General features: G+C 38.0%; 1 protein-coding gene across 1 annotated transcript; it reads left to right on the top strand.

The window, feature by feature from the left end:
- Nucleotides 1-1,493: 1,493 nt before the first annotated feature.
- On the top strand, nt 1,494-21,137 carry LOC119793290 (E3 ubiquitin-protein ligase znrf2-like). Its single transcript, XM_038300389.1, has 4 exons — nt 1,494-2,264; nt 7,871-7,966; nt 14,643-14,748; nt 20,143-21,137. Exons 1-4 carry the CDS (start codon nt 1,946-1,948, stop codon nt 20,198-20,200), a joined length of 579 nt encoding a protein of 192 aa, XP_038156317.1. The 5' UTR covers nt 1,494-1,945; the 3' UTR covers nt 20,201-21,137.
- Nucleotides 21,138-21,513: the final 376 nt, after the last annotated feature.

Raw genomic sequence — 21,513 nt, 5'->3', positions numbered from 1 at the left:
CACGAACTGCTCCTCTGCCAAGTTACTTTGGCTTGTAAATGTTTTGTTATTTTGTTTTAATATAATTTGCCTGTCTGTTCTTTGTTTTTTTCATGCAGTGTATCCTCTGTTTGTCCTCTGACATGTGTGACATCGGTCAATAAATGGCGTGAACTAAAAGTCTTTGCCAGTGTTTGGTTTTTGGAACCAGAGATTTTCCTTTTCCAGGTTTCAGTTGAGGACCCTCGACCTGCTGCTCTGCTAACAGCCTGCTAGGGTTACTGGAGCTGACGTCAGGAGGCACCTGACCTGCAGCCTTCCAAAGCTGTGACAAGGTACAGCAATAACCGGATGTAAGGCTTACCCTTCAAAATAAAACCTGAAAGGCTATTAATCTGAAATTCACATTAATGGACAACGATTTTACTCAAGTTCAAATTTCTCCTAACAGGATAAGCATTTGTTATTTTATTACAGTAACCTTGAATGCTTTCAGATATTTTTTGATGTGCAAGATGCTTTATCTAAGAGAACAAGAACACCATTTATAATTCTATCTAGTAAAGTTCAGCACTTCACCATGCCTTTTCTGAAACGTTTGCAGGCATAAGGTTGACATGCCTGCAAACAGCAGCTTAAGTAGCAGCTAATTTTTAATAATCTGATGTGTTAAACACTTTATAAAAAAAATTGAATTCAATCCTAAATGAGTGAAGGAAAGATTAAAATACAACGAGAACCAGCTTTAGGAAGCAGACAATAAAATAAAAATAAAATTCAATTCCATTTCACATGATTGCCTAAATATCATGCAGTGCAAATAGTGAGAGAATCCAGCTGTGTTTAACTTTATCTGAGATTAACTGCAGTTGTTCTCTTTGGATCTAAGGGCTTTATAAGACAAAATTAATGAACAAATATCATGAAGAGAGAGCCATCTGGCAGAAAGGTCAGGGATGCGGAGATGCTTAAATCAGGGTTAAGTCGTAAAACATCATTTACAGTTTTAAACATGGCATATTGCATAAAAGGGGTTTGACGCAATTGCAAACCTACAGAGACGCTTTAAGTCAAGCAAGGAGAGAGTTGACCAGTGAAAAAGCAAACAAAGGCCTTAATAATTCTGAAGGGACTGCAGAGATCCACATTTCAGGTGGGAGAAAATCCCACATGAAAAGCTGGTGGAGATCAGCAGAAGATTAAGGAGGATCTTGAGAGAAAAGCTGCAACATTTAAAACTTTGTAAAAACCAAAAAAAGGGTTACAATGCAATGGTTTGGATTTGATTATAGCCTAATTATCTAAAACTTTATCTATCTGAAATGATGTGGCCTGATTAAAAAAATGCATTTAAGAGATGCTTTCCATCCAGTTGGAACAAAGCATTTAGTTAATTTGATAGAGCATTGAAAGAGTTAATAAGTTAACCTTTAGTTTCAATCATCTTTAAGCTTATGCTTTTATTTTGAAAGGGCGGGGCTTGTTTAAGTTGTTCACAAGAGTGAGTTTGATCCAAGCGCTCCGCTGCAGGAGGAGGGGGAGGGCAATCCCTGCTTTTATTTTTCCTTCCTCGCGGCCGCAGTAAAGCTCAAAAACAAACTTGGGCCAGACGAGCTTCACGCAAACATTTGCGTGTCCGTGTTGGGCTGCTGTGGAGGGAGTGGGGGCTCAGAAGAAAGAAAAAAAAAGCGTTTTCCTCTTCATGTCTTCTTTGTTGCAAAAAGGGAAAGGGCTCCGCTTAGTAGGAGGAAAACAGAACAATTGAATATCAAGTTAGTGCGCTCAGAGTGTGCACTTTACGCACAGAGCGCACCGTTAAACTGTGAGATGTTGGATCGGTCTCGCCCTGCTCCAGCGTGTCTGTGTTTCCTTTGTTAGTGTCAGCTCTTCAGGGATCACTGTGATCATGCGACGTGGTTGAAAGAACCCAAACTTTCCAGCGCAAAACAACAACAAAAGAGACAACATGGGGGCCAAGCAGAGCAGCCCCGGGTTTGACGGCAGAACTCGCGCTTATTCCAGCTCAGATCTCCCTTCTCGGAACACGGCTGTGGCGGAAGGTATCACGGGGTTTAGGTACACGAATGGACCCGATGGCCCGAGGATCCGGTACACGGGTGGAGGGCCCACCGACTCCGGGCTGAGGATCCCCACCGGTGGAAGGTCAGGGTCAAACAATCAGGGTCTGGATAGCCCAGATGGAGATGATGGCCAGCTGTCCCCAGAGGCGCACAGGCTGTTTATTGGCTCCTTACCGTCTCACCTGTCTCCTCGCTTGCTGGGAGGTAAGATCCTGAAGCACAGATTACACAACCAAAACAACAACACCTGGAGGACCTGAGATGGGGGTTCTGAATATATATTTGCATCATCTAAGGTAGATTATGTGATTTATTTGACCCCTTTTCACTTATTTTAGCAAATATACCTCAATTGTTTACCCATAAGGGCAGAACTGGTTTACTTCCTGGTTTCATACTGACAGGTGATGCCTTCATGCTTGACTTATTATATCAGATTCTGTTACTTTACCCTCCAGGCATGGGATTATCCAGGTAAAAATCACAAACTTTCACCAACTGTAAAGCAAAGATAGAAATATGATCACTGCTGTTGTTGTCAGACAGATTGTAGTTCATCAGCTTTAGTTTTTAATATTAAAAGTTAAACAAATGAATAACAACAGTACATTTCTTTCTGCCACCTGAGCTGGCAGTGCGCAGCAACAGGTGAAGGGGCAGCAATATGTTACCTCATTTCTCTATTAAGTCAGGTTACTCAAGCATCTCTTTAACAGGATTTATAACCGCTTAAAAGGTTATAAATTTAACGTAAAGTGATGCGTGTCTAAGTGAATTCTGGGTCAGGTGGGTTTGTTAGCATATAACTAGAGAAGTTGGTGTACGCTTTTATTTTGGGTTGTGGACGACAGTTTTAAACTTGGCACCATTTTGTATCAGTGTTTGGGACTTTTATTTTGAAATAAGAAAGGAAATATTTATTGAGTTGTCCTGTCTTATTGACACATAGACAATGAAAAAGTCCTCTACAATTAAAAAATCAGGCACTTTATTTTTGGTAATATTGGATCGAGATAAAACTTTTTTTTTTAAATGGTTTGATAAATATTGAGGTATAGTTTTATAGCACCATTTCCATTTTTTTAAGAGAGAGAGCAAAGAGTAATAACTAATGATAAAGTCAACATGATTGCTTATACCAAATCATTTTTATTCCCCTATTTTCCAACACACAATCACTATGTTAACATATAAATTCTTCTTCTTCTGTAAAATAGGAAACATCTCCAATCCGATTGGCTGTTTTTTTTTGTGTTACGTCAACCTCATGTAATTACTATTTAACGACATCTATTGCCTTACTGATATTTTAAGGTTACCTCCTCATTAAATATGGAAGTTATTTATGAAAGCAAAGTAAATAAATGTTTAAAATTCTTAAAAATGAAAAGAATTAAAGGTATAGTGGAGGATGTTTGCATATCTTTGAAAAGAGCCGCCCTCTCCATGTAAAAAAAATGTATGCACATGCTCAACCCTGTACCCGCTCCTTAGAGGGAACGCCTATTAAACGCGTGCAAGAGCGTACAGGAGCCTATTTCATCGTGCACGCTCTTTTTAAAAGTTACTAGGACGACCACTTAGTTTGATGATCCACCCGGAAAAATATAATCCTCCACTATAACTTTAAAGTAAATCATAAATTATTCGTTTATTATTTATCATCTGTTTTTTTTGCTTTCTTATTAATTTCACATTAATCAGGACCTCAAACATCCAGCAGCCTTTACCTGAAAGTGGATTCAGGTCCAACCAGTCAATAAGTTTAGCTGAAGGCACAGAGCTGTTTCTTTTTTCAAAGGAAACAGGAACCTATATTCATTCTGGTAACTAAGCACAGTCTGGAAAAGTTTCTTTGAAATCAGCAAAATATGAAATATGCCTTTGTCCAAAAAAAAAAAAAAAAAAAAAGGAACCTCTGCTTTTCTTTAAATTAGGAACGTCTAGGAGTTCGCCCTAACAGAGTTGCTAAAAGCTGCTGCTCTCATGAACAAATCGTGTTCGGTCTCGTCACCTCTGCTCACGATCATTAGATGTTACTGATGCAGTCAGAGCTGCTCAGTATTTTTCCATTTGACACTGGATACCTGGATACGTTTAATAGCTGTATGACGGCTGAGCGCTTTGTTTAGCCTCTTTATCGAAGCCACAGGTGGCTGTGCTGCTGCTGCGCTGCTTTGCCCTTTTGTCTTCCTTCTTCTGCTTCTCTTACGTTGTGCAAAACAGGCCAACTTTTTTTTTTTTTTTCCTTGCTCTGAGAGGGAAGAGTGCACTATGTAGGTCAACAGATAAGCGCTTCCTGCTGGTTACACATTGCCTGACATGGACAGACACAAACGCAGCTGAAACACAAAGAACGCTCACAAACTTCCTGAATCTGCAAGTCTAGCTGTTTTCTTCAGAACGAGAGGGAGTCACCAGATCCGAGCGCAACAAAAGCCGGAGTCGAACCGACAGAAACGTAACGGTCATGGGGCTGAAAGAGGAAACAGTGCTGCAGTTTTAGAAAAAGGATCCATAAAAAGCCCAACTGAAACACCCCCCCCTCCTTCTTTGAGGTTACTGGTAGAGGTAATGAGGAAGTCTAATCACTGATAACCTCATCTGTAACCTTTGCACCATGGGAGCCATGTGACTCTCCAGGCCTCACGCTGTTTTTAGAGTCCTTCATAAACACATGACATAAGCACGGTGTAGACTCCAGGCACAGTGCTATTTACAAAAGCTGCACTTCTTTATCTTTCTTTGGAGGTTTTAAGCTTTTATCATGTTTTAAAGGAGGCCAGTTCACAGGGCCTGTACTGCACACCCGTATGCAAGAAGGCAGGCAGAAATGTGCAGGGGGGGTATCCTCATATAGGCAGGACTAATAGAGTCAGCGGAAAGTGTTAGAACCAATTGGTTAAATACCGATGTGACAAAAAAAAAAACATTTAAAAGAAAGAAACATTGCAATTTTAACCATATAAAACATTGCCCCATTGCAGCTGCAATCTTCTCTTCAGAGCTGTGAAACGTTTTCTGAAAATGTAGGCATGGAGAGAACAGCTTTGGGGTTTTGTATTGTAGGAAGTACCGTACTCATGTGAAAATTGTATCTAAATAGTTGTCCCTGTGTGGCTTGAAATAAAAATAAAATCCCATTTAGAAGTAACTTAATCGTTTTCAAACATTAAATCATCAGTCAGGGATGGTGATGGGTTTTTATAAGTGCCACTTTGAAATGATATTTGTCGATCGTAAATGCAGTTAATGTTAGGAGTTCTGTAGTTCCAACTACAGACGTATTTGACAGCAGGTGTTGGCAAAAACAGCAAAAAAGTAAATATGCTTTTAGTAGCCTGTCGTCTCTTGGCATTATGCTGCATATGAAAATGAAGCAAATCAATGTTGTCTGGTGCATAATAATCAATATAATGTTTCTCTAAGAACACGGCATAGATTACTCTAAGGTTTGGACCTGCCTATATCACCATTTATTGCAGTGCTGCCTTGCAGCAAGAAGGTTCTGGGTTCCATTCCCGGCCCGGGGTCTTTCTGCATGGAGTTTGCATGTTCTCTCGGTGCATGTGTAGGTTCTCTCCGGGTACTCCGGCTTCCTACCACAGTCCAAAAGTATGACTGTTAGGTTAATTGGCTTCTCTAAATTTACCTTAGGTGTGTGAGTGCATGGTTCTGTGTCCATGTGTTGCCCTGCGACAGACTGGCGAGTGGCGACCTGTCCAGGGTGTAGCCCACCTCTCGCCCATAGACTGCCGGAGATAGGCACCGACTCCTGCTTGACCCTGACAAGGACTAAGAGGGAGAAAATGGATGTATGGTATTATCTAGAGATATTAGTACCATTAATACTATGTATTGTTGAAGTATAAATGCCAATTTATACTATATTATGGTATTATGATCTGTAACTTTAGGAGGAAAATGCAGTGGTTTGGATTTGAGGAAGAGTGATCCATATGTCCTCCAGCAGTCTAAGCCTAAAGCAGCATAACTATAGAGATATTTCAGATAACCTGAGCCACTCAACAACCTTGGTTACTGAAGGGATGTGAAAATGCAGTATCTTCCCTGTGACAGTCTTTGGGCTCGTGTGTGTGTGGGTGATCTGAGGTGTGTGTGGGTGATCTGAGACGACTGGACAGAAAAGAACAGTTTGGAGACAGAAGGCAGGTGTAAAATCCTTGACCAAAGGTGACTTTTCTTGCACTTGAATGGATGCTGCGAGCATAAAATACTGCACATATGTTTCTGTTTTTAACACCTAAGAGCTACTTGACATTCTACACCAAAATCGTTGTGGTCATGCTTTTTTTTTTTGCTTGAGTTTTACGTGACAATAATTGAATCTCCTTCTTTGTCTCTCTTTCCATTAAATTTGACAACATAGGAAAACAGCTGGACAAGGCTTTGAAATCTCAGTTTTCATAAGTGCAAAAGTTGTATTCTATATGTAATGCAACTATGCATGGATATAAAAAAAGAAAGCATGCACTGTTTAGCAGGAGGTATGCCCAAATCTCCTCCAGCCACATAATGTTCTCAACAGCAACATCATTGTGGTTAATTTTGCACCAAGCAACACTTGAGATTCCATAAATCTGACATTACCTGTCTAGGGGTGTGGCGGCAGCTTCTGCAATTTCCCCTCCAGGCTGAGTAAAGGAGGAGGGTGGGACAAGGCTTGGGTTTCGGCTTTAGTGATTGAGAAACACTCGACAGGCTCACACTTGGATAAGAACAGGATAGCATTCCCTAGTCGTCAGAATAAATAGATGCTATATTTACCTTTCTCTTCTGTTGTTAATTATTGATAAAATATTGTTGGGAGGTTAACTGAGCTTCACTGCTTCCTTAAAATTTTAACACTTGAGCTCTAATCTGCCCAAGTTTGAGACAGAGGTCCGACAACAGACCACAGGCTCTTCTTTGGCTTGTTTGCATATTTGACTCTGATTGGATGTTCAGTGGGGGTGGGAGCTGACTGCAGAGAAGGCCTCTGCCTTTGCCTTTTGGCAAATTACATTTGAGTAGTCAAAGTGCTTGTTTGGGGTATAGCCGGCCTAGCCAGTTTATCCCAAGTTTAGCAGCTCTTGAACTGGGAACAATTCATAATGTTAAAAGTAAAACCTTTTATTGTATTTGTATTTTTAGTTACAGAACAACACATGATGTAATTGTAAAGATGATACTTAAATAAAATCCAGTTCAACCTATTGTATTTGAAGCTTACCTTGGTAGTGAATACCTGTCCTCTAGAAAATGCAATTAATCTTTTCCTCAGATTTTGAAAAAAACACACAAAAAACACTTGTTTTGGTCACTTGAGACCACCTGTCATGCAAAAATTACTCACCATCGCCCTGGATACATTATCTCAGTGAAACATGGTGATGGCAGTGTGATGGTGAGGGAACCAATGGATGGAGTTGAATACAGCACAATCCTGGCTAGAAACCAACCTTTAAAAACATGGCTTCCCTAAATAAACAGCCACAATATATCTTGTTTACAAAGCTATCGTTCTGTATTGTCCCAGACATACAATAGATCCAGTACATGCTAACAGTCCTACATTACTTCATGCTGTGACATCGCTACAACTCTCAGTTCTCACTTCATCAGGATATCAGAGTATCTTCGGTCAGAAGCTTCCTCTGGAGACCAAACCATGACCATCTATTATGACTCGAAGGCAATGTTTAACTTTAGTTTACAATCATATTCATTAACCTACTGGGAAAAATAAAGCATGTTCAAGTTAAATATGGGTCCTAATGCTGTTTGTGTTTCTGTTTTTGTACTTCCAGGGTTCCACTGTCCTGTTTGCTCCAAGTTTATGACAGCGGATGAGATAGAGAAGCACCTACTTGTGTGTTTCAGTAAAACACGCCTTACCTACAACAGTAAGATTTTTTATTATTTTATTTTGAATCTTCCTATGTTATGATAATATAAAATGTTGTCTTTAAAGAGAAAGAAGCATCATGGTTGGTATTAGTCTTGCGCCGATGCAATTTTGTAGCCCCGATACTAGTACCCGATACCTGGCTGTGCAGTATCGGCAGATACGGATACCATCTGTTTGGAAAAAGGAAAAGGAAAAAGACTAATACAAAATGAACTTTTTATTGCCTACCTGAAATTGGTGACAATAGTTGAATAAACTTTTTGCTCTTAAAATGGTATCCATGCTGTATTTGTCCGTACTCACTGATACCACTACCCCCATTTTAAGTACTGGCTCAGGGCCCCGCTCGATACTGGTATTGGTATCTGTGCAACACTAGGTGGTATAGGAAACTGCAGCTTTGGTGGCTTTGCTTTTATTGGAGAAAGAAAGAAAATAATAGATCATTGTGATTGTTCAAATGCATTTTCAATCATGGGATGTTTTAGTTTTCTTGAACAGCATCATTCCAACTCCTTTTGAGGCCTGATAAAGAGCCAATTATTTGATTTATGAGTTGTAGCAGGGATCCATGTAAAAGTTGTAGGACAGTAACTGTCATAAAATGGAATTAAAGGCCTTTACTTTATACAGTCACACCCAGGTAGATGAGGCAGGGCAAAAAAAAAGGCTTACAAGCTTCGGTAGAGGCCCATAAAAACAACCCCAGATCTATACTTCCTTCCTAATAGCAGAACCGTGAAGATCCAACATTGTTTTTCTGCCATAATTTCTCATATTTTTACAGATGCATCAATAACAGCCAGTAGAAGGGAAGGCAGCAAACCGTGACTCTACTGAACTAATAAAATGCAGAAGGATGCTGATAGTTAGAATATTAATATGGTGGCAGGAAAAGAAACCAGCTGCTGCATTATAGAAGCTATTTAAGGCTCTGAAATAAAGGATTATTACTCAGCGTCAAGTGGTCATAATAAATACAAAAGTGTTTTCTATAAAATAACTCAATACTTAATTGACATCTGCTGTATTTTTAAAAGTCCTCCTTTAGTCTAAAGAGAATAAACAAATAAACCCCAGGTTCCACTTAACACGCAGGCACCGCGGGGCATTTCTGCCCGGCACCCTATTCCGCTTCTCAGAGCGGAGTGGTTGTACTCGGATCGAACAAGGATTTATTCATCGTGTCATAGTAACATACATGTAGGCTTTGACTAGAACAATAAACTTTTGACTGTAAATCTGCACATGCAGCATTTCATATGTAACCAAAATAATGTTACCCACCTTCAATACCAAATTATTCATCAATTTTAGCCCATGCCTTTCCCTTTCTGGTGTTAACGTTAAAAGGAGTCGTTTCATATTTATTGGTGTGTTTTACACCTCCAAAATTAACATTTCGTCATCTATGGTGTCTTATGAAGTAAGATTCATTTCTGTGCTGGAGCTGCAGGTAAAGCCCTGAACACACCGGATGTGTGCGACTTTTTAATCTCCTATACGATTTTTTTCCATATCACACTGACTACGTATGGAGAGGCTCCGACTAGGTACTGGGGCAGATCTGCACAGATCTTTTTCACTTCTGTCTCTGTGCTTTACACAAATTAAAACAATTTCCCACATTTGGAGAGATTATCAAAATTGATTACAAAGACAGACAAAGCAACAACAACAAAAAAACCTGGTACATTCTATAAAGCAAAGACCCACCCAGTCTGTGCAGCATCTCAAACCAGAACAGATAGAGAATGTTCATATGCCTATATTAAAAACATAATGAGATCTACGTCTAAAGAAAAAAACAGCAATGAACACCGTGGGACAGTTTCTATGCTGACTGAGGCAGGGAGAAGTGATTCTCAGAGAGGGATCTGTGAAGTTTATCAAAGTTTTTCTTTCTTTTTTCATATAGGGGTGATAGAGATACACTGCGCTTAGCTGCTCTGTCTGCCCCTCATTATTTAGTTTTTTGTGAGGCTCAATAGGAATCACTATTTCACTTTATCCGTTTTTTCTCCTCCTGATTGATTGATAAACTGCGCTTTTCTGTCCCTCGTTGTTTTTGTGAGACTCAGAGAGGATCACTACTTTATCCGTTTTCTGTCCTCCTGAATTCCTATCATGGGTAAAATATGTTAAAATGTTTCATTGATTGTTTTTGCACGAGTCTGACCTGCTTACTATTTACGCAGGGTGCATCTCAAAAAGTTGAATCTTTTCCTATGCGATTAACAGATTTTATTTTGTATTTTCCCCCAAAGTGCATGTCTTTTACTTTGTAGCTGCATCTCTCTTCCTGTCAGACCCTTGAAATTGCCGCTGAATTGCTGCTTACTCCGACTAATATAGACCCAGGGTTCTACATAAGCTCATTTGCGTAAAATCACGCCGGGTGTCATCATCCCCATTGACTTTCAATTAACGCTAAATGCCAAGACCTCGTCCAACACGATTTTCTGTCTGATCGGACGCAAAATTGGATTCGCTATGTTCAGGGCTTAATGTTTTTTTGATGTTTCAGAGTAAAATGCAATCCTAAGTCTGCACATGTAGTGCTTAACTTTGAAACTCCTCTGGATGCTTTTTAGCAACTGACTTCCTGCCTGAACGATGCACCCTACTCCAGATTGATGTGAAGGTATAATATCACGCATAAAAAAATAGAACAGATTTTAGAGAAGCATCCAGCGGCCGGTGCTTCCGCCTTAAGATAAACGTCGGGATCAAAGAGCGAGAGTCTTGCAAAATCAACTCTTTTATAGCTTTCATCCATATTATCATAATCATGTAGAAAAGTGTTATTTCACTTAGTTCATGTATGTCTTATTAAACCTAATTAATTTTGGTCTTTAAGCAGCAGCCCCTTCCTGTTCTGGTAAAATAAACTACTTGCCCACTTTGGGTAAGTCATGAGAATCTGTTTTTCAGTGATAAAAGGTCTCTTACTTTTTTAAGCCATCTTAAGGATGAGACTAATTGCCTGAAACGGTGTTATACAAATGCTGCAGCGGCTCTGACGGTGTCGCGAAATGGGCGCCATCACATAGGGAAAGTCAGTGTCCCAGTAAAGGCAAGTGTATTTCTCTTGAATTGGAAAAAACAACAGAAACAAAAAATATTTTGTGACAAATTAATAATCCATAGTGCAAAGATCAATATTTAATCATATAAAATTTGAAGGCTTTAAAAAACATGATATATAGAGACTTCAAAAGCCTGTTCTGCTTTGCCACTTAAGCACATGTGGCACCTGAATATTTCCAATTAACGTTTCATACTGAGAAACTCATTATTTTTGGTCAATGTGATGAGAAGAAGGTTTCATGGTGCATTTCTGCGAAAGCTCATATCAGATTTATCACAAATTTTAATTGGCCGCATGATAGTCGACACAGAGCCAAATAAATCGCTTACTTTGAAGATAAATTTAGCATGGATGCTAGTTTTCAACCTTGAGGCATTTGCAGGCTAGACTTTTTAAATGATGGTCATGGTCCTTATGGGCAAAGCAGAGCATCATCTGCATATGTGGAATGTTATTTGGACTCTGATTTTAGTACATGGAAAAAGTCCTCACAGAAAACCTGGCTTTTGATTTTTGTAAAGGTCCACACATTTGGAAACACCCAAACTGGATATTCATTTTATTACCGTACATAAAAAAAGCTCTTTTGCAGCTTTATGTTTTAAATGATGAAAATTACCTTTTTTTCTGAGAATGGATTTCACCTACACCCTATCAATTGAAATGACAAAAATATACGCTTCACATTTCGCCAAACCACGAGAAACGTCAACAGGAAAAGATAAAAAAACCAAAAATACAAATGTGTGATGCAGCTGCACATCAAAGCATTGTGAGCACCTGCACGGGCCAGACACACAGGAAAGATGTGCAGATCTGTGGAAAACATCAGAAGCTAAACATTAACATAAATGATGCTAGTCGCAAACTTCTTTCCAACCTCGTCACTGTTGCATGAATGCCAACAGGAGAGGAATCCTCTTTGTTTTTAGGACTTTGCAATTAGCGTTTTCCCTGCACACACCCAACAACAGCCTGCATGCTGCTGATAAATGTGCAAATCCAGGGCATCAGCTAGACAGTGTCAATTACGTTATCACAACCTTGCAGATGTGGAAGACCTGCACCACATCTATTTTTTTTTTTACCTACATGTCAGACTTTCTCTGTAAAAACTGCTTTGGATTGAACCTTCCTTTTGTTTTATTCCAACAAAACCCGAAAGCAGTTTTAAAAAGCCTTCTTTTCCTACTCAGAGATTCACATTCACTTTCATGAAAAATAATTTACATTTAAATGTAAAAATAGATCCAAAAGTTTCAATTAAAGAAAACTGTAATTGAAAATGTTACCTATTAAACACATTTCCTATTAAGACGGATCTGATATTAGCATCTAGAGCAGGGGTCGCCAACGCGGTGCCCGCGGGCACCAAGGGGCCCTCAAGGACCACATGGGGTGCCCTCAACGCCTTCTGAAAACAGCAACTCAGCAGTGGGCTAAGTTTGAAATTTTATTTTATTCTGTGACTCTTCTTTTTAATCATTTATAGAGCATTTCATCATAGTAATCATATCGGGCATTTTAGCATTTATAGAGATTTTTAAATTATAATGTTTAAAGGAAAATTAGAAATTAAAAGTTAACAATAAAAATGTGTTTAATTTGGATGAAGTTTAGGTGAACGCTGACCCCTCTTGTTCATAGGTCAGTATTGGTAGCCCTTCCTATGATTTGATAGTCATGAAGTTGCCCTCAGCCTTGACATGGTTGGTGACCACTGATCTAGAGGGTGCAAAAGTATTGACCTTCCTTTAAAACTTTCTTTGTTTTGTTACCTGAAGTTTATTCAAACCTCCTACATTTATGTTTATTTATATCACAGCATTTAATGTTCAATTCTTTAAAAATAACTTTTTGGGTATTTAAATTTATTTTCAACAGAACAAAACAAAAACATCCATAAAAATCTCAAACAACAACAAAAAAAACAACACACATCATGACCCTGCCACTTCTATGCTTCATTATAGGGATCGTGTTCTCTGTGTCGTCATCCACTTTATATCTAATGGATCGATGCTCCAATCTTTAACAAAGACCTTTCCTTCCCCGTTTGTTTGCTTAATGTCCTTTTAATCCGGTCTGTCTGTTTAGGTGAACAGAACATGTTATTCTTATTGGTTTGGGATGTAACACAATCCTGATTGGTTATTTTGGGCGCATTTGTTCTGTCCTTTACTTGGTGAAAGGTCTTATTGCTGATAGGTGTTGTCCTTGTGTTAACTCATAAAACAGGTAAAATTATTGCACATAGCGCCCCTTTAAAGTAGACTTGGGTTTAAAAATAATTTTTGCAAAGGGGTTTAAAACTTTTTATCGTCACAGAATACCCTTTACAATTCCAGTGAACAAAATATTTTGCAAGGCAAATTTATTTGTATAGCACAATTCAGTAGAAAGACAATGCGAAGCGCTTTACATGATTAAAATACAGGAAGATAAAACAGAATCAAAGCAAGTAGGAAAAATACATAAATAAGAAATGCAGAAACTGAAGACTGAAGAAAATAAAAAAATTAAACTAATGATGTTTCAGTTGAACTGTTTAACTAGAACAGTCAAAGGCAATCCTAAACAAATGTGTTTTTAGTCTTGATTTAAAGGAACTCAGGCTTTCCGCACTTTTACAGTTTTCTGGAAGTTTGTTCCAGATAAGTGGAGCATAGGAACTAAATGCTGCTTCTCCATGTTTAGTTCTGGTTCTAGGTATGCAGAGCAGGCTGGAGCCAGGAGACCTGAGTGGTCTGGAGGGTTGATACACTGATAGCAAGTCTGTGATGTATTTAGGTGCTAAGCCATTCAGAGATTTATAGACTAACAGAAGTATTTTAAAGTCTATTCTATAAGATACAGGGAGGGGTGATGTGCTCTACTTTCTTAGTCTTAGTGAGGACACGGGCAGCAGCGTTCTGGATCAGCTGCAGCTGTCTGATCCACTTTTTAGGCAGACCTGTGAAAACACCGTTGCAGTAATCAATTCGACTAAAAATAAACGCAGTACTTTAATCCTGGAAATGTTCTTCAGGTGATAGAAAGCCGACATTGTAATTGTCTTTAAACCATAAAGGTGCTAACACCCACTGCAAAAGTGTACAAACATTTTTCTTGAAACACATTTTGCTTGAATTGCCGCATTTAGTATTTTTTCTCTCATCTAGACTTAACAGCAAGGTTCTCAGAATGCGAGGAAACCCCATGTTCCCAGATCTCTTTTGGTCCTAAATGTTCCTTTCATGAAGTCATTCCTTTGTTTGTTGAATGTATGCTCGAATAAAAAAACAAAAAAACCCTTATCTCCCAGCAGGAATATTAAGATATTGGGTCAAAGGTGACCTGTATTTCTCATCTTTTAAGAGAGGTGTGTACACTTTTTAGGGCCATTATATTTCCCCTACAGGTAGATGTGTTCAACTTCTTAGGACGCAGCGTTTATGTCCTATTCTATCTTTATTACCATGTTGTAAAAGACCATTACAATGTTGAGAATGCAGTTATTTCCACACATTAAGATTTAAAAATGCAGAGATTTGAAGTGTTTTGCAGCTCTTTGCTTACTCAGTTTGTATGCATTTTGCAGAGGACATCCTGTCAAGAGACTCTGGGGAATGTGCAATCTGTTTAGAAGAGTTGGAGCAGGGAGACACCATCGCCAGGCTGCCCTGCCTCTGCATCTATCACAAAGGGTAAGCAAAGCTCTAAAAGAGAAGCTCAAAAAGCGGAAATGAAAATGAGAAACTGTCAAACCCATCAAAGGAATAAGATTCAGTCTGATTGTTTATTATTGGTTTGAAAGCTGCAAGATAAAAGCGTTCAGATCTGTAAAGGAAAGGAATATTGAAGAAGACACTAATGTGGGGTACTAACTGAATCAATCTTTTTCACTTGGCCAGGAACCATTAATGCACTTTGTAAAACCTTCTCCACGCAAATCAAAGTAGAGCAGTAGATGTTTTTCACCTGACCTGGTTATTATGATCAATCTGCTGCAGCTGTCAAAAAGCATGGATTATCAGCAAAGGACAGATGAAAATGGGTTATTACAAGTTATATCACAATTATTGCCAATAAAATCATCAGAGGGTTTTAAGAGTTCATTCAGCGAAAACTGCCAGTGAGAATTTCAATGTTGAGCATCGTAAAATATTACTGCCTTGCATTGTTTTCTCTATCCTTGAGGTTGGGCCTTTGCACTAATTTGCAAAGGAACTGAGTATTTTCCTCCTGAGCCAACCCTCTTCCTGGAAACATTAAATCCTAAGACGTTATATATGCCGAACATGGTAGCCACAGCTACAGCTGCAGCCGTCATGAATGTTTTCGCTAATATGGGCACCTTGGACATCGGCCTTCTTTGCATTTCTTTCATTTATATTGCTTTCACTCAACCACAAAGTGTTTTTCCTTATAGGAGACAAGGCAGATGTCTCCTTATCAGATAATAAGACAGGGTTTAAAGGGTATTGTATAAGGAAAAATAAAAATATATTTTTTGAAATTACATTTCAACTAGAGACTTAAGGCATGAATTATATATACCCTTTGGAATTACTACTGGAAAATTAGTGATTGGTGTAACATCTGGAGTGCTTTTGAATTTTTTAGTAGGTCCAAGTCTTTGATGTTAAAGACCTGCTCACCATTTTGGTCTCTCCACAGTTTGCATTTCAAATTTAAATCAGGACTCTAGCTGAGAGGCTAAAACATGAATTTTTCTTCCAGTCAGTAGACCCATATGTCCATAAAAAAAGAAAAATCTGTATTATTTTAAATCGAAATCTGTCAGTAGGCATGAAGTATCACATGTCTCCTTGCATATATGTGCACTCATTCCAGTTGTAAAAGGTTTAGTGGAGGATAGGGCTGGGTAAAAAAAAATCTATTTAATTGATTTTGAATCGATTCCTTTACATTTTTGCAAAATCAATGTCTAGGGAATGAGATAGATTTGTTTTATAGTGACGCACGTAACGTTCACATTCAAACGAGCAGGAAAGATGCAATTAAAATGACTTCAAGCCAGACAGCTGCAAATAAAGCCAATAGGTTGATTGAAGACATTAACACATGGGGGCTGACCAGCAAACACCCTGTGGTTATTATAGACAAAGCTGCAAATATGGTTTGTGCACTGAAGATAATGCAGCTCATGCATGTCTGCTGTGTCACGTCTTTTTGCTCGAGTGAGGTTTCACTTTTTCACTTTTCACAAACAAGTTTCCACTTTTGAGACAGTTTTGCTCACATCTCAAGTTTAAACTGTCTGATTTACAAGTTTGCACTTTGTGTTTAATATGAAAGGAAAAAATAAAATACATGAGTGTTTTGAAACACAGTTAAACCACTTTCATAATTGTAAAAACAGATCAAATCGAAATGAATCGATTTAGAACTTTATGAATCAAAATCGAATCGATTCAGGACTTTGGCGAAAATACCCAGCCCTAGTGGAGGATGTTCTTTTTTCCGGGTGGATCATCAAAATAAGTGGTCCTCCTTATTGTCAATCATTCTGGTGATATGTTTACGTAAGGCCGTCCAACGTGCTCGTCCCTATTTTCGCTTACCAATGGAGAGTCTGACATATTGGAAAAATTGCAAATCTTCTTTTGGAAAGTAAGCTAGAATGAGCAATGCAAACAGAAACTTTTAAACAGAGCGTGCACGAGGAGAAATGGGCCTGTTCATGCTCTGGCATGCCTTTCATAGATGTTCAGTCTTAGGAGCGAGTACAGGGGATGTACAAGTGCATTTTTATTCATTTTAAATGAAGAGGGCAGGTCTTTTCAAAACAATTGTGATAATTTTCCACTATGCCTTTAAAGAAAAGTAAAAAATGTCTCCTATAGACTATCTAAGCCCTAACAATAACACCTGAAGCACCCATTTTTTTTTTTGCTATTTTCTTTCATTTTTTTTTACAATACCCACCATTAGCATTTGGCTCACAACTTTCAACTGAACCTCATTAAATCATATTTATATTTATAAAGCAGTCTAAATCAACCAGCTGTGATAACTAACCGTCCCTCATACCGTATATTTCTAGTACGCGTTGCTCTTTGTTCTATGATACAGAGCTTTGGTTCTCATCACGTTCTGCATGTTTAAATGAAAGGCTGATTAACAGGCTTTTATAGGAGTTAATGCAAACTGTGGATGGATCAGATGAGCTGGAGCGGAGACGTGCTAAAACATGGCCAGCAGGCTCTGATGCACTGAGAAACAGATGTACGTCAACCATTGGTTATCTCTAACCTTGAGGACTGTGATATAATTTAGCAAGACCGTCTGTCATAATGTGTTTCTAATCTTTATGCAAAGACGCCGTCATAAAAGAAGGAGAGTGACAGCGACGCATTCCTCTAGCAACCAAACAAATACACATTTAGTCAGACTTTAGCGACGGCTTTTTAAGTTGCAGCTGTTTTGCGGTTTTCAGTCACAAGATCCAGAATTGACCTTTGTAAGAGTTTTATAATGAACCAGGTGGGTTCCATCTAAACTCACCAGTAAAAAAGTGAAAAAAAAAAGGTTAAAAAGTAGTGTTATAAGAAGAGACATGAAGTAGAGGAAATGTTATAAAGATCTCTTTAAATAAAGAATTAACTATTGTGAGGACTCTCTTTACTTTTACTCAATATGGCCAGAAGTAGGTATGCCTCGTAACTCCCTCTATATTATGTATTTTGACAGATACAACAAGGAAACAATCAAAAAATTTATTTAAACCTAAATCTGTTTGGGGTATTAATAGTTTCCTTCCACAGATTCTTCCAAAAAAAGATTTAGTGGACTTTAACTGGACCATTCTCACAGATCTAAACTAGAAAATTCATTGAAGAGCGGAGACCTCCACCATGCAGCACATTTTGCCCCAAATTGTGCTTACACCTAGGGTTGTCACGAAACTAAACTTTTCAACTCGATACCGATACCGAAATATTCGATACTCGATACCATTTTCGATACCACAAAGATAAAAACAAAGACTCCAAAATTCAACAGAAATATTTTCATTAATAATAAAAATACAATAAATAAATACAATAAACAATAAAAACTATATTTTGAGGTTGTTTGCTGTGCACAGTATGAGGCAAGCTTGATAAAAAAAAAACATACAAAATTAAAATTAAGTGTTCCTTACTTGGCTGTGCTTTGCACACATAACACTAGCCAAACCGGTTAAGAAACAAAAATAATTATCAGCAGCTGCACTTGTTACAAAAAAAGTCTGAAACTGAAAAGCGCACTGAATTATTCAATCATACAGTGTTCTGAAAGTAAATTTTCCTCTATTCTGCACTTTAGATAAATGACTGCTTAGGTGCCACTGGTGGTAGCACTGTATCGATACTTTTGAAAATGAGTATTGTATCCGGATACAACGTTTCAGTATTGATACTTTTTTGAGTATTGATACTTTTAACAACCCTACTTACACCTATAAGTAAAACCTCGTGATCTGGATCATTACCAAATATAAATAAATTGTGCCTTGGCATGAGGTGCATCTCTGGTTAAAATTCCATTTAAATCCTTATAGTAAGGAACAGCTTGTGTCTGCAGCCTCTGGTGTCTTTCCTGCTCTCACCTTCTTCATTCGCTCTGCACTCTGATTTTTCTTCTTTGAGCAGCAGATCAACACTTCGAGTGAGGCAGGGCTCTCCTTTCTTATGTTTTTGTGGTTTTTGTTTTCAGTATAACACCTCTGTACTTTTTAAGTCCAATGCTGAAGCGGTCAATAGTCACTGCTGCCACCCTCTGGTTTAGGGAGGAACTGCTTGTTCCAACAAATAAGGATAAGAAATCCTTTAAAAACTCCTGGATCCAGATCCTCACCATAATGTAATGTATTGTTCCTTAGCATGAGCACCACCACTGGTAGAAATATTACTAAAATACAATCATAGCTTTTCAAGTACTCGTCGCAGACAAACAACCGCAACTGAAAACACCCTAAACTAACCCTAACCTCCTTTATCGGAGGGATTGACTTTACTATAGCTGCATCTTTTACATGTAGCTACAGTTTATCCTGCTCATAGATAAACGTTAAGCTTAGTATCAAATCTTGCTGAGTATTTCCAACGTTATCTATAACCAGTGTTTAGCAAGACTTACTTGTCCTTCACCAAAGGATGATGGTGCCACCACCATGTTTCTCTATGGAGATGGTGTTTTTTTCACAGCCACCTAAGTTCTGGAGCTCTAGAGATCTTCAAGAATGACCGTGAGGATGTCCTGTTACAGTTTGGGACTTTTTTTGTGTGTAAAACAGCTCCGGTCTGAACTTCTCATTGAACTCTATGGTTTGTTGAAGTTTTAGATTGTTTATTAAAAAAAAAAAAAAAAAAAAAAAAGATGAATGTTGTTAATATTATGGGTAAGAAAAGAAGTTTCATCCAATATTATTGCAGACAAAAAAAAAAACCTTTAAAACAAAATACAATATCAACCATTAATTTGCTTTCCCTCAAAGATTTTTTATAATATGTTCATATTACAAATAGATGACAGCAAAAAATCTAAAAAAAAATTGCAAATTGACAAAAGGCTTTAGATTTATCAAATAAATTGTCTTTTTTACATATTTATGTTAAATTGGATTAATTAAAAAAAATCAGTTGTAGTTTTGTTTATATTTTAATTTTAAAAAATACACACATTTTCTATAGATATAAAAAATGATTGAATGCATTAAATCTGAAAATAAATTAATGATTTTGGAAGAAAGAAAATCTGCAAAATGCAAAGATGGTTCATTTCTTACATACACTTTGTAAAATTACGTTCAGTACCTTTTTATTTTTTTAGACTTTTTTTTTCTATTTTTTGAACTTTTTTTTCATTTGCAATAATAGTGGAACATATTTCTCTCCATATCTGATAACTCTTATCCAACAGCTCCATCTAGCTCAATAGCATGGGCTGCTAGCAATTCCTTTTTTAGGAGTTCAGTGTTTGGTGTGTAATATCAACATTTAGGCTTAAAATGATCTAAAAAAAAAAAAAAATAGAAATTATCTTCTTGCACTAATTACCTCTTGCTTTCATTTTTCTAACGTTTGTTCCAGGTGCATAGATGAGTGGTTTGAGGTGAATCGCTCCTGTCCGGAGCATCCTGCCGACTAGACGCTGCAGAAGTGCAGCTTAACTCTGCAGTTCATCACTGAGGCTGACTCTACACCCAGACCTTATCCCAACGCTGCCTGGTCCAGATGAGCATCACGCTCTCCTCAGGGACTGCAGGACATTACGACTCGCAGGACTCCTTATATTGCCTCATTGAACACAGATGGACTTTGGATGTTTGTCCTTATGTTGATAGATGGAAAAAAGCCACTGCTGGACAAATCATCTCTCTCCGATTTTTTTTTTTTTTTTTTGTTCTGTTTTTGTGAATGCTCCTTTTTCAACCCGTCAAGCCTGAAGTGGACCTGAGCAAAGCGGATTCTGGTCCAGACCTTTTAGGACTGGGTGTTGTTTTGTAGAAGAGGACCTTTAAATCCAAGAAGTTGGAAGTTGATTTAGGTCCAGTGACTGCTCCAGAATGTTGATGTTGTGCAATATGAAAAATAGCCAAACAAAATATATAAAGCGAAGCCTTTATCTGCTTTTAAGGGCTTGATTTCTTTGTTGATGCTAGTCAGTGAGTAGAGCCTTTTTTCCCCTCCTAAACTGGCTACCGATGCTGTTTGTTAAACAATCATGCCGCCTAAACCAAAATTGTCTAACGTGAGATTGTAAAGCTCCATTAATCTTGTGACGGTTATGTAGCACAGTAGCGTGACTGTGTAGTTTAGTGTTGAAGCTAAAGAAAGATTCAGACATATCTAATTGTGACCCTTACTCTCTCTAAGGAGTGCCATAATGTGCTGCTATGTCATAGACTGGAAAGTTTTCTGTAACCTTTGAGCCTGTCCGTTGTCTGTCGTTCTCTCTGTTTGTACTGTAATTAATTGCGACACAATAAATGGTTTATCTTCGTGTCTTCTTCTAGTAAACGAACCATTTTAAAGTTCAGTGTTCCTACGCATTGAATAAAATAAGCCCTTTTTAATTAAGACAATACAGGTGTGACATTTTGTTCTCACATTGAAAATGTTAAAGCATGGTGGAGGACCTATCATACTAGGGGCCTTGTTCTCTCTATATGAAGATGTGTGACATATTGGATATTTAAATACCTGTTGGACTCCCCTGATGAAAATGACTCATCTGTGGTTCTTTCTAATGCTTCAATTTTAGAACCAGAAACTCAGAAATTCACAGAATAAAATATTGTTGCAGGTAGCAAAGGTCAAAGATCCCTCTGTTGCACTTTGCTCCTACTTCATGTAACAGTGTGGAAGACTGAGAAATATCCTCCTGGTAAAAGGAGTTAAATCACTTTGAATTACTTCCCACCTGAATAATTTTTTCCTACTTTTGAAAAATGCTCTTAT

Source organism: Cyprinodon tularosa, unplaced genomic scaffold (assembly GCF_016077235.1).
Source record: "Cyprinodon tularosa strain WSP-4 unplaced genomic scaffold, ASM1607723v1 ctg449, whole genome shotgun sequence".
Lineage (NCBI taxonomy): Eukaryota > Metazoa > Chordata > Actinopteri > Cyprinodontiformes > Cyprinodontidae > Cyprinodon > Cyprinodon tularosa.
This window is presented reverse-complemented; position numbering and strand designations above follow the sequence as displayed.

What these genes read in the sequence shown, in the direction of transcription:
- LOC119793290 (XM_038300389.1), top strand. Translation starts at nt 1,946, where the DNA reads ATGGGGGCCAAGCAGAGCAGCCCCGGGTTTGACGGCAGAACTCGCGCT. An exon ending in GTCTCCTCGCTTGCTGGGAG is followed by an intron (nt 2,265 to 7,870) that starts GTAAGATCCTGA and finishes TTGTACTTCCAG; the next exon opens with GGTTCCACTGTCCTGTTTGC. An exon ending in CTCTGCATCTATCACAAAGG is followed by an intron (nt 14,749 to 20,142) that starts GTAAGCAAAGCT and finishes CGTTTGTTCCAG; the next exon opens with GTGCATAGATGAGTGGTTTG.